Source organism: Callithrix jacchus, chromosome 13 (genome assembly GCF_049354715.1).
Source record: "Callithrix jacchus isolate 240 chromosome 13, calJac240_pri, whole genome shotgun sequence".
NCBI classification, from domain to species: domain Eukaryota; kingdom Metazoa; phylum Chordata; class Mammalia; order Primates; family Cebidae; genus Callithrix; species Callithrix jacchus.
The window spans coordinates 13,205,532-13,223,390 of NC_133514.1; the positions used below are offsets into that span (position 1 = coordinate 13,205,532).

Consider the following 17,859-nt stretch of genomic DNA (forward strand, 5'->3'; position numbering starts at 1 on the left):
GAGCGTACGAGCGCGCGCCCACGCACGGCGCAGGCGCACTGAGCACGCTCGGCCGAGCGCTCCCTCTTTGAGCCCAGGCGCGCAGGGCTGGCCGGGCGCGCCTCGTTGTTCTCTGCCTCGCACCCTGACTGACGGCTGGAGCTGCCCTGCCCCGGCGTGCTCTTTCTGAGCCCTGGAGGCGTTCATCTGAGCTGCACTTGGGGCCCTCTTCACAATGCACTCTCTCGCCATATGACACAGCGTGGATGTTGTGATTGCAGGACAACACAACTGGTCTGAGAACCAGAGATGCCGACCTGGGACCTGGGGATTGGGGTTGCTCAAGAGGCAGATCCCCGGATGCTGAGGGTGAAATGGGGTGCAGGTGGTGGTGGCACCTGGCCAGCTGCAGAGCTCCACGCGAAACTGGGTAGCAGACAAAACAGGCTACTCGCCCGGGATAGTTCTTAAGCTCTTGGCCAAGATCTTAGAAAACAGGTGGAGCTGGGTGGTACTGGTGCGTGCCCCATTTTTGCTCCTTAGGAAATATTTTTCCTCTCCTTTTCTACATAGGAGGCTTTAGAGTTGAAAGAGTTCTCCAAGGTCATCAAAACCGAACCTCTCATTTTTCAGACGAGGAAGAGAACGCCCCAAAAGGTTAGATTTACCCAAAGCCATGCAGCGTTTTAACGACAGGGCCTGGATTCATTCCCACCTAGGGTTGTTTGTCTTTTCACTGCACGGTTTGACCTGTCTTTTCTTTCTCTTCGTTTTCGTTTCTCCTCAACCTAGATTTCATGGGCATCATTTTGTTCCGTTGGTAGCACATAGGACTTAGAGAAATTGAACCATGTGAATGGACTTAGCACTATTAGAACTGTGCGCTTAAAAATGGTAACGATGGTGCATTTACGTTATGTGTATTTTACAAATTTTTTTAGAAAGGCGCTTGATTGATACATGTTAAGTAAATGTTGAAGAGTTTCAGAGTTAGACCTAGAGTTTCACATCAAAAGGTGATTTGTGATCACCTGTGTGGACAGGCATGATAAATGAGATCTGAAATGACAGTTTGTTTCTGTAATAAGTAAATTATTGTGCAGTAAACAATGTTTAAAATAATATCGATTCTTGGTTGATTCTAGGCAAAGCGGTGTATCCTCTGGAGCCAGCGGTGCCTCTGACAGAAGTCAGATGATGAGGTGCAGGACAAGAGGGGGCAGATAGTGTGGGGGAACTGTGTGTGTCAGATCCCTTGTAGCTGGGGAACCTCTGGAGATGCGCTGTGACGTGCTTTTTTATTCAATTTACGCACCATCTTGTAAACACTGAGGCATAGGACACATCATAGCTCAACATCGTGGGAATGATGTAGAAATGATCACTACTGTATCGTTGTGACTAAATCTCACCAAAGGAACCTTGAGTGGAAAAAAAAAAAACACAATACATGTAAGTGATGATGCCTCTTCAGAAAAAAAAAAAATAGCAATACTATATAATGTTTATGAGGGCAAATCTACATACAATAAAAGCTTAAAAAGGACAAAGGCTGCATACCAGTGACAATGACTGCCTCTAGGAGGGCAGGGAGGGGAATGAGACAAAAGACGGTTCTACTGTATCTATGAAATACACACAAATGTAACATTGTTTAAAAATCTCTGTGGAGAATCAAGGGTGTTTCTTATGAAAGTGTTCAAACCTTTCTTTTGTTTGAAATATCCCCCTTAAAAGTAATTAATGTTTGGGACTGAACAAGGTGATGCATGCCTGTAATCCCAGCATTTTGGGAAGGTGAGGAAAGAGGATCTCTTGAGCCAGGAGTTGGAGACCAGCCTGCGGGAACATAGCAAGATCTTGTCTCTACAAAAATAAAAATTAAAAAAATAGCCTGGGAGGATTGCTTGAGCCCAGAATTTCAAAGCTGTGGTGAGCTATTGTTGTGCCACTACACTGTGGCCTCCGCGACAAAGCCATTCCTGTCTCTTAAAATAAAGAAAGTAACGTTACAGTGTCGCAGACATTGAGCTCACTGTGAACATAGCCGGCGTGGACCGAGTGGCTCAAGTTCTTTTGGGAGGACAGTAGTCAGATGATGAGGTGCAGGACAAGAGGAGGCCAAGAAGGCGTTGGTTGAGAGGCAGGAAGAAAGAGGCCGCCTTTTCAGGGATGAAAATATTCAAATCCAACAGGGCTAAAGGAGATGCTCTCTATAATCCCATGTCTCTTTCATTCCATGTTGTAACCACCAATACGAAGTCTTTAATGAGCGGGAACTTCACACAGCACTCCCGATGCTGTTAAAACGGGTCTCTTTCTGGATGAACCTGTTTTGAAACCACAAAAGCTAACTGGTAATGCATGGTAATTTAGTATTGCATCTACCTACTTCCCCCAGGCCGCCCCCTCACCGCCCCTGCCCCCAAGGCTTTGTTTATTCATTTAGGTACAACCTGGTCATGTGGAAAAAATCACTAGGCTGGAATTCAAACAAGCTTGGTTTTAATTTCAGTTTGGCCACTTACTGATTTTTTTTTTTTTTTTCCTGGAGACGGAGTCTCGCTCTGTCGCCAAGGCTCAAGTGCAGTGGCGCAATCTCGGCTCACTGCAACTTTCACCTCCTGGGTTCAAGCAATTCTACTGCCTCAGCCTCCCAAGTACTTGGGACTACAGGTACATACTGCCACACCCAGCTAATTTTTTGTATTTTAGTAGAGACAGGGTTTCACCGTGTTGCCCAGGCTGGTCTCCAACTCCTGAGCTCAGGCCATCTGCCCACCTTGGCCTCCCAAAGTGGTCGGATTACAGGGGCGAGCCACTGCCCCTGGCCACTGATCCTTTTTAACCTAAGGAAAGCAACAACTTCTATGAGCTTCACGTTTTCTTTTTAAACTGAAGATATACAAATGCTTCCTGTTTAAAAACTATAAAACAGGTCTGTGGTGGCACATGCTTATAACCCCAGCTACTCTGGAGGCTGAGGCAGGAGAAATGCTTGAACTTGAGAGGCAGAGGTTGCAGTGACCCGAGATCGCCCCATGCACTCCAGCCTGGGCGAGAAGAGCAACTCCGTCCCCTCAAAAATAAAAATAAAAACTATAAAACACAACAGAAACACAGGATTTGTACCTTTAAGTCGGAGGAGAATGCATTCTTATTTATGTAGGAAAACAAACATAGTGAGGACAGTCTTTTGTTGCTGTTTTGTTTTGCTTTTTCTTGTTGCTGACTGCCGCCTGTAAGAACTGCTTTACACTGACAAAAGAACCTGTTCTGGAATTTTGAACTTGTTGGTAACCTCCAGCACTTGTTCATAACTCTGCAACAGCTGTTACCTGTGGGAGCCTTCTATTAGTTATTTGTATATTGCAGTTTCTAGTCTTCCTCTTTCGGTTTCTTTTTTAACCTTGTATTCTCATTCTGCTTCTTATTACAAGGCAGGCGCTCAATATATTTAATGAATTGGACAGGATTTTAAGAGTTCCCACATTTAGTTATTCTTATTAGGGCATGCCATCTGCTGGTTCCCTGGTGTATCTGTCAGCCAGCGTGAATTCTATAATCTAATACATTGAAATTTGCATTGAAGCATTTGGGTGTCTGTGTGTTGCGCAATTCCTCCTGGCCCCATCCTTACACTTCCTGTTGCAGGTGCTATTCTTTCATTGAACCAGTCTCGAATTCTTTTTCCTCCAACCCTCTGTTTACCTGTTGGCCACTCTTAAAACCTGGCACAGTGGAGCCTGCGTTTTGCAGCTCCAGAGGGACTGGGACAATGTGACTGGGGATGCTCCGTAGGTGGGGCTGATTTGGGACACACTGCGTCTTGAATGAAGCTTTCAACGCTGCTTGTTTCAGGACACGACGCATCTTCATTCTGGGATTATATCGAGACATTGCAATCCCTCCCACGCTCTTGGCCGCCACGCTTGTTAATTTTATCCCCGTGCCCAATTTTGTAGCCAGCCTTCCTGGATCTCGCGGCCAATCAAGAGCCCACACATTGTTGCCTAAGAGACCCCGGATGCCAGCAACAGGATTTATAGATGGTGATTGGGCTGCTGGAAGCTGGGAGGGGTGAGGGGGCTGGAGGGAGTCAGAGAAAAGGCTGACCTAATGCAACTGTGGCAACGTCAGCGCTTGAGGCTTGAAGAGGGAGACAAGCTAAAAGAGGTGAGAACTGTGGGCAGTGCATGAATAAGGTGGAGACTCTTTGAAGAGCTCCAGGGCCTCTCATGAGCCTTCGCAGTGCTCCTGGGGATTTTACTGTGCTTTCTCTTTTGGGCTACAGTGCAACTGCAAGATACTTCATTCCTGTGAAATTAACAACCCACAGATAATGATATGCTTACCAAGCACTAGCTCTTTGCGTTGTATTACAGTTCTTGATTTTTAAAAGCTAGTTAAGTGGAAGATGAATTCGTATTTGAATCTACTCATACCCTATTTCTTGATAATTTCCTGATAATAATTTGAGATTGCCTTGTCTGATGATATTACAGTGTACGATGGATAAATTCTGTGTTAGCAGAGAGACCCAATCCTATTCTGCTAAGTAAACTACAAATTCAAAAATCCAGTAATTCTTTATATAACCCCAGAGCCCAGTTTATCATGTTCTGAGTTTTGCTCTACATTTCTACAATTCTACAAGGTTTTTTTTGCTGTTGTTGTTCTTTTGTTTTTGTTTTTTTAAACAGTCTTGCTGTGTTGCCCAGGCTGAACTGCAGTGGTGCAATCATAGCTCACTGCAGCCTTGAATTTATGGGCTCAAGAGATCCCACCTCAGCCTCCTGAGTAGCTGGGACTGCAGGTGTCCACCGCCACACCCAGCTATTTTTTTTTTTTTTTTGTAGAGATAGGCCTCCTGCCTTGGCCTCCCAAAATGCTGGAATTATAGGCGTGAGCCACCACAGCTGGTCTGTGTTTCTACAAGTTTTGGTGATAGTGATGGTGGTTTTTTGTTTTTTGAGATGGGGGTCTCACTCTTTCCCCTAGGCTGGAGTGCAGTGGCACGATCTTGGCTCACTACAACCTCTGCTTCCCAGGTTCAAGCAGTCCTCCCACTTCAGCCTCCCAAGTAACTGGGACTACAGGCACACACCACCACAGTCTGCTGATTTTTTTTTTGTTTGTTTTAGTTTTGTTTTGAGATGGGGTTTCATTGTGTTGCCCAGGCTGGTCTTGAACTCGTGAACAAGTGACTCACCCACCTTAGCCTCCCAAACATTTCTACAAGTTTTAATCCTTAAACTGCTCCCTACCTCCACTGCTGTAGTCTTTTTTTCTATTGATTTAACAACTATCGAGTACCTTTTATAAACTACTGTGATGATTCAGGTGAGCAGTGAGCATAAGAAAACCATATAAGCCAAAAATCATCAGAGTGGTGTGGCACATTCTCCGCATGACCATGAATTCAGTGTGTCTGGGCAGAAAGTGCATGAAGGTGGGACCAGGTGAGGCTGAAAGGGTAGGTGGAGGTAAAATCATGACAGACCTAGAATTCTGTTTGAGGAGGTCTGGATCCTGTAGCCATCACCTCTGAAGGTTTTGAGCTGAAAAGTGACATGATCAACTGGTCTTTTAAAAAATACCTAACAGAGGCCGGTGGGCGGGGGGGTTGGCTCATACCTGTAATCCCAGGACTTTGGGAGGCTGAGGCAGGTGGATCACCTGAGGTCAGGAGTTCAAGACCAGCCTGGCCAACATGGTGAAACCCACTCTTTAAAAAAAAAAAAAAAGTTAAAAAAAAAATAACTAACAGAGAACATGAGCTAATTAAAGCAGACCCTTATCTTTGTACTCCTAACACCTGCCTTGTAGGTACTTAGTAAGGCGGTTAAATAATGATAACTGTGAAGAATGGCTTAGGGCAGGAGGTGGGGACTAACGCCTGTAATCTCAGCACTTTGGGAGGCTGAGGTTGTGGATTACTTGAGCTCAGAAGTTCGAGACTAGCTTGAGCAACAAACCGAAACCTTGTCTCTACAAAAAATACAAAAAAAATTAGCCAGGTGTGGTAACAGACCTATAGTCTCTGCTACTTAGGAGGCTGACATCGGAGGATTGCTTGAGCCCAGGAGGTTGAGACCCATGGTGGGCTGTGGTCACATCACTGCCCTCCAGCCTGGGTGACAGGGCAAGACCCTGTACAAAAAAAAAAAAAAAAAAAAAAAAAGGCTTAGACGATCAATTTGGAAGTATGTAGCCAGAGGACCCATCCTTGCTATTGAAAGTGAGACTAGAACCATATGTCAAGAACTAAGGTCATAGGCCCTCTTTCTGTATTTTCATTCTAAGAAAAATTAAAGATGACTATGTAAAGGTAATCCTTACAGGGAAGGAGATCACAAAAAAGCAACTGTGGAAGGAGGGAATGACAACTTGCTTTGTTTTGTTGATGAAGTGGGGACAATTATGTTTTGTATGTATTAAATAAAAATCTCTGTATCAGATAAAACTTTAAGACAGGATCTGGAGAAAAGAAGAGGAAAGAAAGAAAATCTCTGTAGCTGGGCGCGGTGGCTCACGCCTATAATCCCAGCACTTTGGGAAGTCAAGGCGGGTGGATCACTTGAGGTCAGGAGTTCAAGACCAGCCTGACCAACATGGGGAAACCCCATCTCTACTAAAAATACAAAAATTAGCCAGGCGTGGTGGTGCATGCCTGTAATCCCAGCTACTCAGGAGACAGGCAGGAGAATCGCCTGAACCTGGAAGGCAGAGGTTGCAGTGAGCCGAGATCGCGCCACTGCACTCCAGCCTGGGTAACAGAGAGAGACTTCATCTCAAAAAGAAAAACAAAAAATACCAAAATAAACCCCTGTCTTCTTAATAGTAGCAAGTGGTCTCTTCTGTGAACATGTATGTGCTTGCAAATACACACACTGCCTGTCTTCTGGAATGGAGAAAGGAAGAAAATACTGTGAAAGGATAACAGCAAGAGACAGGGCAGAACATCCACCCTGGCAGCAGGCCTACATGACCAAGAGGGCTGCTTCCCGGGCAGGGCCCCTCGGCTGAAAACCCATCTTCAAGCAGGTTGGAAGAAAGTCTAATCCAAGTGACATATAGCTCCGAAGAACCAGGAAAAAGAAAACAACCAGTGCAGGCCCTGCGAGGAGTGACCAGGGAAAGCTACTTGCCCTCATTCAGAAGTTGTGCCTAGGATCAGTCACATTGTTTCCTACACAAACTATGAACGGAGAGAGTTGCTCAGCATAGAGCAGGGGTAAGCAAAATTTTATGTGTATGTGCATTTTTCTAGGGGGATAATTCATAGCTTTTGTCATGTTTTCCAAGAGCCGTGTGGCTCTTAAGAAAGGACTCAAAACAACTCGTTTATTTTGTATGTTTTTATTAGTTTTTAAAAACAGGGTCTTGTTCTGTTGCCCAGGCTGGAGTATAGTGGTGCAATCATGGCTCACCACAGCCTCAACCTCCTGGTCCCAAGTGATTCTCCCACCTCAGCCCTCTGCCCCCACCCCAAGCAGCTGGGACCACAGGTGTGCACTACTATGCCCAGCTAAATTTTTGGGGTTTTTAAACTTTTTTTTAGAGACAAGGTCTCACGATGTTGCCCAGGCTGGTCTCAAATTCCTGGGCTCAATCAGTCTTCCTGCCTCAGCGTCCCAAGTGCTGGGATTACAGGCAACAAAATAACTAGTTTTAAAAAAAAAGAAATGTAGGCTGGGTGTGGTGGCTCATGCCTGTAATCCCAGCACTTTGGGAGGCTGAAGCTGGTGGATCACCTGAGGTCAGAAGTTTGAGACCAACCTGACCAACATGGTGAAATCCTGTCTCTACTAAAAATATAAAATTAGCTGGGCGTGGTGGTGCATGCCTGTAATCTCAGTTACTAGGGAGGCAGAAGAATCGCTTGAACCCAGGAGGCAGAGGTTGCAGTGAGCCAAGATCATGCTATTGTATTCCAGCCTGGGCAACAACAGCAAAACTCTGCGTCCAAAAAACAGAAGAAAGAAATGTGGAAAATAACAACAACAAAAACAAATATATCATTTTTTAGCTGGGTAGATCTAGACTCCGTGGCTACACTTTGTATCTATAACTTTTTTTTTTTTTTTCAGACAGAGTCTTGCTCTGTTGCCCAGGCTGGAGTGCAGTGGTGCAACCTCAGCTCACTGCAACCTCTACCTCCCAGGTATAAGCAATTCTCCTGCCTCGGCCTCCTGAGTAGTTGGGATTACGGGTGTGCTACCATGCCTAGCTAATTTTTGTATTTTTAGTAGAGACAGAGTTTTACCATGTTGGTCAGCCTGGTCTCGAACACCTGACCTCAGGTGATCCTGCCTCCCAAAGTGCTGCGCTTACAGGCGTGAGCCACCATGCGCAGCCTGTATCCATAACTTGCCTGCTCACATGTACTTTTATCATTAGCTGCAAATTAATATTACTGTAATGAAATCATTTCTTTTGCCTTAGTAACTCACCTAAATGTGACTGATAGTTAGCTGTTGGGGCTGAGAAGAACTGACTGCTGATCTGAGCACGCCTCATTCCAGTGGGATAGTGGCAGCAGGCAACTGCTGGAAGGTGTTGTCTTCACACCCTGGAGGTGTCAAATAACAACAACAAAAGCAAATACATCACTTTTTAGCTGGGCAGATCTAGAGTCATGCCTCTAATCCCAGCCCTTCGGGAGGGTGAGGTGGGTGGATCATCTGAGATCAGGAGTTTGAGATAAGCCTGACCTACGTGGTGAATCCCATCTCTTTAAAAATACAAAATTAGCCAGACCTGGTGGCTCAGGCCTGTAATCTCAGCTACTAGGGAGGCTGAGGCAGGAGAATCGCTTAAACCCTATTTTAAAATGTGGGCTTTATTTTTTTGAGAGAGAATATTATATGTCAAATGAGAACCTCAAATATTTCAGATAGTGTTTGGGAAAATCCCATAACAGCCAAAAAATAATTATTAAAAAAATTATCTAAGGCTGGGCACAGTGGCTTGTGCCTGTAATCCCAGCAATCTGGGAGGCTGAGGTGGGCAGATCACATGAGGTCACAAGTTTGAGACCAGGCTTGCCAACATGGTTGAACCCCATCTCTACTAAAAATACAGAAATTAGCCAGACATGGCAGGTGCCTGTAGTCCTAGCTACTCAGGAGGCTGAGGCAGGAAAAGCGCTTGAACCTGGGAAGTGGAGGTTGCAGTGAGCCATGCCTGCGCCATTGCACTGCAGCCTGGGAGACAAGCCTCTCAAAAAAATAAAAAATCCAGTCTCTTGCTGTGGGGTCATTCGTGGAGCCCATTGATCAGGCAAGCAGGCCCAGGTCCCCTTAACCATCTCTGCTATGTGTCTCTATGAAACCCACCATCAGAGAGTGGAAAAGGCAGAAGTGTATATATCAAAACTACTCTCAATCTGCCAAAAATGTCTTGCACCTTGAAATATTTTGTCATGGCCCTCCAAAGGACAGGTTTTTTTGTTCTTGTTTTTATTTATTTATTTTTTTGAGACAGAGTTTCGCTCTTGTTGCCCAGGCTGGAGTGCAATGGTGCGATCTCAGCTGACTGCAACCTCTGCCTTTGGGGTTCAGGCAGTTTTCCCACCCCAGCCTCCTGAGTAGCTGGTATTATAGGCATGTGCCAGTATGCCGGCTAATTTTTGTGTTTTTAGTAGAAATGCGGTTTCAACATATTGGCCAGGCTGGTCTCCAACTCCTGACCTCAGGAGATCTGCCTGCCTTGGCCTCCCAAAATGCTGGGATTACAGGCGTGAGCCACGATGCCTGGCCTCGAAGGACAGGTTTTGAGGCACTCTGCAATTGACAAGTTCTAAGAAAAGCTGCAGGGAGGTTCTCGCTTATCGAGACCACCTGCATGTCAGGCCCTCTGCTGGACCCTTTTTCTCTAATCTTTGATACAGCAGTTGAGGGTGGTGGTATACATCTTCATTTTACAGATGAGGAAACTGAGTCTCAGGTAGATTAAATAACTGGCATAAAGTTACACAGTTAGTACAGGCCAGGACCAGGATTAAACCTGCATAAAGTAAAAAAAAAAAAAAATAGTTGCAAACAACAGAAACAGATGCTAGCTAATGTAAGCAAATAGAAAGTTTTTTGCAAGGATATCGCAGTAAGTTTCCTATTTGCTTACGTTAGCCCCATGTTAGAAAGGACATGGGGCTTTTGTAGGGAGTGGGGAGGGGCAGTGAAGTAGCACGGACAACTGGACAGTCTGCCCAGGTTAACAATGCTACTTTGAATGACCACCTCACCTGTGAAATAGTGGCGGTCACAGTGGCTCACACCTGTAATCCCAACATTTTGAGAGGCCAAGGCGGGCAGATCACTTATGGCTGGGAGTTTGAGACCAGCCTAGTTAACATGGCAAAATCCCATCTCTCCTAAAAAAAACCAAAAAACAAAATTAGACAGGTGTAGTGGCACGCACCTGTAACCCCACCTACTCGGGAGGCTGAGGCAGGAGGATTGCTTGAACCTGAGAAGTAGATGTTGCAGAGTGGCACTACTGCACTGGAGTCTGGATGACAGAGCAAGACTCCATCTCAAAATAAATAATTAAATCAATAAAATAAGAATAAGAATAAGCTATTGTCAGCCCAGCTGGCCTAGGTTGGTCTCATGACCATCTCTTGGCTAGGGAAGGACAGGCTACCTTAATTAATTAAACCATCAGGCTCTAAACAATGAAGGGAAAAGTCATTCCTCCTGAAAACTAAAGTGTTTTCATCAAAAGGAGGCAGACATATACCAGCTAACTAAAAATAGCAAATTTCCCCCGATAAACTCCAATCTGTTCATCTCTAAAGCCTTGGCTTTGTCTCTCCCACCATGTTACCTCTTTAATATGCTGTCGGGCAGGAGTTCCTGTTATTTGGATATCTGGAAGTTAAGAAGGAAGGAAGGAGAGTTAGTATCACAAGGGACAAGAATGAAGTTTTTTATATTGCACTATGATTTTAGATTTAAAATACTTTTCTTTCTGGCCAATATAGTACATTGGCTAGGAGTGATTTTGGATTTCCACCAGAGTCCAGTGAAATTAAACTGATCTGGATCTGACTACCACTTCCACCATTTGTTCTCTGTATGACCTCAGACAGGGTAAAGTCAATGAGCCGAATTTTCTTCATGTGAAAAACGAGTTAGAAACTGCCACCTCACCTGATAGTTGTATGCTTCCTTTGAGCAGATGTATGAAGTGCTTGACATATAAGATGCTCCCAGTAAATGCTCTTCCCACCCATTCCCTCTGCCAACATACTGAAAAATTATATGGTATTAGCATTTTTTTTTGAGATGGAGTCTTGCTCTGCTGCCCAGGCTGGAGTACAGTGGTACTATCTTGGCTCACTGCAACCTCCACCTTCCGGGTTCAAGTGATTCCCCTGCCTCAGTCTCTCGTGTAGCTGTGATTACAGGCATGCACTACCATGCTGGGCTCTTTTTTTTTTTAAACAGAGTTTCTCTCTTGTTGCCCAGACTGAGGTGCAATGGCACGAGCTCAGCTCACTGCAACCTCTGCCTCCTGAGTTCAAGCAATTCTCCTGCCTCAGCCTCCAGATTAGCTGGGATTACAGGCATGTGCCACCACGCCCAGCTAATTTTTGTATTTTTAGTACAGATGGGGTTTCGCCATGTTGGCCAGGCTGGTCTCAAACTCCTGACCTCAAGTGATCTTCCTGCCTTGGCCTCCCAAGGTGCTTGGATTACAGGCATGAGCCATTGTGCCTGGCCAGTGTTCATATTTTTTGTATTCTGAGAGTCATATGATTCACTTCTTCTGATAAGTGTTGTCTTTCTTATGGAAGGATATCCAGTTGTTTCATGATGGCATTTGCACCTCCAAAAAACACAGATGGTCCTAAAATGCAGACAAAGATGAGCACTTGGACACCCTTAAACCATCAGCTCTTGAATGACAGGGTAAGTGACCAGAGCTATTTTATCAGTTGAATCTGTGACTTAAAGGGAAAAAAAAGTATTAAAATTTTAGTTGCCATAGTATGAAGAGGAATTATATAGGATTGTGTAATGGATGAACAAAAACCAAAATGAATATATTCAAAACCTTTTATTGAACCCTTGCTATATGGGCAAGGCTGGCAATAGACATGGATTCCTTGCCTAAGAAGAAAATGTCCTGGATTTGTTCTTTCCCCTGCTGTCACCTTCCTCCCCTACCCCAGTTGCCTTTTTCCTTCCTTCAGTTGTTCTCCCCTGGAACCACCAGGACTGAGAAAGGAGAGAGGGGTCCATGGCGTTCCCAAAAACCTGGTTTTCTTGGTACAGTTGAGGTCACTGTGTAATGCTGCATGTTTAATAGGATACATAAAATGAATACATTTCAACTGGTTATTCACATTACTCAGGTTCTTTTAAGACTTATTTTCATGGCCAGGTACAGTGGCTAACTAACACCTGTAAGCTAGCACTTTGGGAGGCTGAGGCAGGTGGAACATCTGAAGTCAGGAGTTCGAGACCAGCTTGGCTAACATGGTGAAACCTTGCTTCTACTAAAAATAAACAAAAATAAATTATCCAGGTGTGATGGTGGGCACCTGTAATCCCAGCTACTCAGGAGGCTGAGACAGGAGAATCACTTAAACCTAGGAGGTGGAGGTTGCAGTGAGCTGAGATTGCACCACTGCACTCTGGCTTGGGCAACAAGAACAAAACTCCATCTCAAAAACAAAACAAAACAAAACAAAAAACAACATTTATTTTCCACCTGCCCTATAGGAAGGTGCTAGCAGAATATACTAACGGATCATGGTGGATGGCTGGGATGTGAGACTGACCAACCTCTAGGGGTTTCTATACCTGCTTCATTTAGGGACAGAATTTGCCAACAGGTCTGTGAGCTCCAGTGATCAATCCCTGTATACAATGACCACACCTATTCGGCAGGAAAACACAATCACCATGTATAAAACTGACCTCAGCCTTTTGCTCCTACACACCTGTTCCTCCCACGGTGAGAGGCACTACTTTATACCAAGTCACTCAAGCCAGAAATTCTCCTTTTCCTTGACCAGTGTGGGATTTATTTTCTCCCAGATTAGCAGCTAATAAGTTAGCCTGTGACTTATGGAATAGAAGACTCTGCTGTTTCATAGTAAAAGATGAGATTCTTGGGTCAAAAACAACTTTACTCACAAAGCAGTGAGCAGCATGAACGTTATGTTCGCATGGGTTCTGTTGGTCCTCCCTGTCCCACAGGTGTGCCACAGAGAGCCCAGGTAAAGGCTCCACATACAGTGGTTTGCACCACAGCTGAGGAACAATGAGCCCAGGGCATCCACCAGTTTTTATAGTAAGCAGTAAGCAAGCCTGCTCTTGCTCCCACAGGGAGACATTACCTCATCCCTCAAGGTTGCCTTACTGCAGACATGACCTGCAAGAATGGCCCCAGTCATGCATGCTCAGGGCCGTGCTTCCTTGGCATGCCAAGATGTTTCAGAGTGTGAGAGGCACACAGAGGGGTGTTTAACAATGCTCCCTTGCCTCCATATCCTGTTTGCTTTCCAGTTCTCTGAGTCCTCTTCCCAATCTCTCATTCAGGCCCCTCTTCTCCACCCACCTATCTACTTCCAGCTCCATCCTCAGTTCACCCTATCGGCACTCTGTGCCTGATACATTGCAGTCACCCCCTAACTGCCTTCACTGCCTCTGTCCCTGCCGATCCAGCCTGTATTCTGGTCCCAGAGAGATCTTTCTAAGATTCCGATTCTATTCAGTGAAGCCAGTCATAGGTTCCACTCCCAAGAGTAACTTCCTAGCATTGAGGGTCTTTCATGATCTGACCTCAACAGCTTCCCAGATCCACCCCTGCCCCTGCTCCCTCACACCCGATGCCCAAGCCTGGCTCAGGGCCTCAGGTGAACCCTGCTCACCCACACCTCCACACCTTTGCCTGTGCTTTCACCCTCGCCTCCTGTCTGAGTCCATTCAAATGTCCTTTCATCTTGAAGCCTCCCCTGCGTCCTGCTTCCTTTTCTTAGCTCTCATCATTGTATACTGACTTTCCCAGTCAACGCCCATGCATGAAGAGGTGAGATTCTGTCTTTTCTCTCTGTACCTCCAGGAACCTGGTATGGTGCCTGTAGCATAAGAAATGGAGTCAAGGCTGAGCGTGGTGGCTCACACCTGTCATCCGAGCACTTTGGGATCACCTGAAGTCAGGAGTTTGAGACCAGCCTAGCCAACATGGTGAAACCCTGTCTCTACTGAAAATACAAAAATTAGGCTGGGTGTGGTGGCTTACACCTGTAATCCCAGCACTTTGGGAGGCTGAGGTGGGTGGGTCACAAGGTCAGGAGTTTGAGACCAGCCTGACCAACATGGTGAAACCTTGTCTCTACTAAAAATAAAAATATTAGCCGGACGTGGTGGTGAGTGCCTGTAATCTTAGCTACTCAGGAGGCTGATGCAGGAGATCACTTGAACTTGGGAAGCGGAGGCGGAGTTACAGTCAGCAGAGATTGTGCCACTGCACTCCAGCCTGGGCGACAGAGCAAGACTCCATCTAAAAAACTAAAATACAAATATTAGCTGGGCATGGTGATGCACACCTGTAGTCCCAGATTTTCGGGAGGCTGAGGCAGGAAAATCACTGGAACCCAGGAAGGAGGTGGATGTTGCAGTGAGTCAAGATCACACAACTGTACTCCCATGCCTGGGCAACAGAGCGAGACTCCATCAAAAAGAGAGAAATGAAGGAAGGAAAGGAAGGAGGGAAGGAGGGAAGGAGGGAAGGAAGGAAGGAAGGAAAGAAGGAACGAACGAAGGAAATGAAGAGGGAGGGGGGAGGGAGGGAAGGAAGGGGAGGGAGGAAGGAAGGAAGAAAGGAAGGAAGGAAAGGAAGGAAGGAAGAAGGGAAAAAGAAGAAGAAATGGAATCTGAGTAGTTCAGGTCTACTCCCTGGTACCTCTTTCATTGACTTTTGCCTTCACCTGGATTTGCCCCTCTGCCTCTCGAAACTCGACACATGGGCTCATCCCTTGGCAAAGCTGTCATCAAACCTGAGCCCTCCTGCTCAGTACTTTCTATTTCTACTTGCATCAGTTTCTACTCATGATCAATTTTAGGAGGGGAACAGAAGAGCCAAGGCAGAGATTGGAATAGTGAGAAATAAAATGGAGAGAGACTGAAAAAGGGAAACAATAAAGGAAATGAGGAAAGAGGAAAGACAATGAGAAAAAAACAGAGGGACCAGGAGAAACAAAAGGAAAGGCAGAGAAAGAGGGAGAAAGAGATTCAGCCTTCATCTAACCATGAACACCAAATAAATCTATTGAAAATATGTTAGGGGCCAGGCACGGTGGCTCATGTTTGTAATTCCAGCACTTTGGGAGGCTGGGGCTGGTGGATTGTTTGAGGCCAAGGGTTCAAGACCAGCCTGGGCAACAGAGTAAGACCTTGTCTTTATTTTTAAAAAAATCAAAATATTAGCCTGGCATGTTGGTGCATACCTGTAGTCCCAGCTACTTGGGAGGCTGAGACAGGAGGATGGCTTGAGCCCAGGAGCTGGAAGTTGGGGTGAGCCATGATTGCACCACTGTACTCCAGCCTGAGTGACAGAGAGAGACCCTGTCTCTAAAAAAAGAAGGAAAGAAAATTGTTTTTATCCAGCTCAACAGTAATTTACTGAGCACCTGTTTGCAGTACTCGAAGCTCTCCCACAGTTTATGTAACAGCTTATCTGCTTCCCCTACCAAGACTTCAGGGGCTCATTTTGAAATCTGTCTTCTCATAGAATTGTGAAGGTTTTACACACATGTGAAAAAGTGACTTGAATTCAAATATGCAGTCATTGGATTCCTTGATTTTCAGAAATTTTCTTCGAAAAATGATGAGTCTTGATCAATGTAGCAGCTGTGGAGAAGAAATGTGTCTTAGGAGGCAAAAATTGCCTGAGTGCCTGTCGCAGTTCAGCTTTTAGAGAAGCTGATTCTGAGATTAGCATGTAGAGCGTTGACTGGAGAGAACTTTCAGGATCAGCACATGGGAAGGGAAGTAAAGAAAAGGAAAAGGAAAGAAAAGGGACAGATGCAGGGCAAAGGAAGGAGTTGGGCTGTAATGCAGCCTCAGTGAGGTCTCCACTGACCCCACAGGACTCCCTGAAGCTGCCATGATGCTTCAGATCGGTGGTATTAGTCAGTGCTTGCACTGCTATGAACAAATGCCTGAGGCTGGGTAATTTATAAAGAAAAGAGGTTTAATTGGCTCATAGTTCAGCAGGCTGTACAGGAAGCACAATGCCATCTGCTTCTGGGGCAGCCTCAAGGAGCTTACTGTCGTGGCAGAAGGTAAAGCAGGAGGAGGCATCTTATGTTGCAGGAACGGGAGGAAGAGTGAGGCGGGGGGGTGCCACACACTTTTAAACAGCCAGGTCTCATGAGAACCCACTCCCGCTGATGACAGTGCTGTGGGGATGGTGCTAAACCATGAGAAACTGCCCCCATGATCCAGTCATCCCCCACCTAGCCCACCTCCAACTTGGGGGATTATAAAAGCTTTGTTTTTGTTTTTGTTTTTTGACAGAGTTCACTCTGTTGCTCAGGCTGGAGTGCAATGGCACCATCTTGGCTCACTGCAACTTCTGCCTCCCGGTTTAAGCGATGCTCCTGCCTCAGCATCCCGAGTAGCTAGGATTACAGGAGCCTGCCACCATGCATGGCTAATTTTTATGTTTTTAGTAGAGACAGGGTTTCACCATGTTGGCCAAGCTGGTCTCGAACTCCTGACCTCAGTGATCCACTCGCCTTGGTCTCCCAAAGTGCTGGGATTACAGGCATGAACCACTGCACCCGGCCAGGGATTACAATTTGATTCGAGATTTGGTGGCAACAGAGATCCAAAGCACATACTTTTACACTGACTAACCATTCAGTGAGTGTAAGCTGCCTCCCCACCCCCGCCAGGTCTGACCTTGGGCAAGGCAACTCTCTTAAGCTGGTGACTATCAACCAGCAGCCTCCCAACAGGTGGGAAGATAACTCATTTAGTTCTGGAGGGGAATGAGTGGATCACAGCACTCATTGGTTAATAGATTTTTATCAAGTTTAGTGATCACTTCTCAAGGTCATACATATTTTATTGTCCTTAGCTCCCATTTTATTCCAAACAAAAAAAACATAACTTTTTGGTTTAGTTAGGTTCTTGTGTATGGTAAAATTATTTTTAAAAATATTTTTGTACATATATACACATAAGTATGTGTACGAATGCACAGAGACAGATGAATAGAATTTGTGTATGATTATGCCAAGCTGGTTTTTGTTTGTTTGGTTTTTTTTGAGGGTGTCACTCTGTTGCCCAGGCTGGAGTACAGTGGCATGATCATGGCTCACTGCAGCCTCCACCCCATGGGGTCAAGCGATCTTCCTGTCTCATCCTTCCAAGTAGCTGGGACTACCAGGCTCACACCACCATGCCTGGCTAATTTTTAAAACATTTTTGGAGAGAAAAGGTCTCACTGTGTTGCTCATGCTGGACTCAAACTCCTGAGCTCAAGTGAGCCTCTGTCTCAGCCTCCCACAGCTCTGGGATGACAGGCATCAGCCACCATGCTCAGCCATATCAAACTGTTGATACTGGCTTTTCCCAAAGAGTTATATGGGTGTTGGTGGCTAGAAGAGGAACTGTTAGAGAACTTTCATTTTCTTACTTCATACAATGCAGTAATGTTCCCAATTTTAAAACAAATTAGAACATAAATATGTATCATACAGTATACACATACATACACCTGATACTTATAAGCAAAGAACAGTAACTCTGGGAATTGAAAACTCTGGTTTCAAATCAGCTGTACTAATTTCACCTTCTCTGGGCTTTATCCTCCTTTGTAAAATGAGTTGGATCAGATGACCTTGAAGGT

General features: G+C 45.4%; 1 protein-coding gene across 17 annotated transcripts in view; it reads left to right on the forward strand.

Annotated features, from left to right (window-relative positions):
• The first annotated feature begins 4,061 nt into the window (after positions 1-4,061).
• Positions 4,062-17,859, forward strand: part of FBXO16 (F-box protein 16) — a 67,217-nt gene continuing 53,419 nt past the window's right edge. For 6 of the 17 annotated variants that reach the window (XM_054243697.2, XM_054243701.2, XM_054243696.2 and 3 more), the window contains exons 1-3: positions 4,062-4,155; positions 8,073-8,146; positions 11,786-11,900. In XM_054243697.2, coding sequence (XP_054099672.1) covers positions 4,099-4,155; positions 8,073-8,146; positions 11,786-11,900 — 246 coding nt within the window. In that variant the 5' untranslated portion in view covers positions 4,062-4,098. Of the gene's footprint in view, positions 4,156-6,439; positions 7,217-8,072; positions 8,147-11,785; positions 11,901-17,859 lie in introns of all 17 variants that reach the window. The other 11 variants (XM_078347144.1, XM_035269892.3, XM_078347146.1 and 8 more) reach the window with 7 other exon arrangements.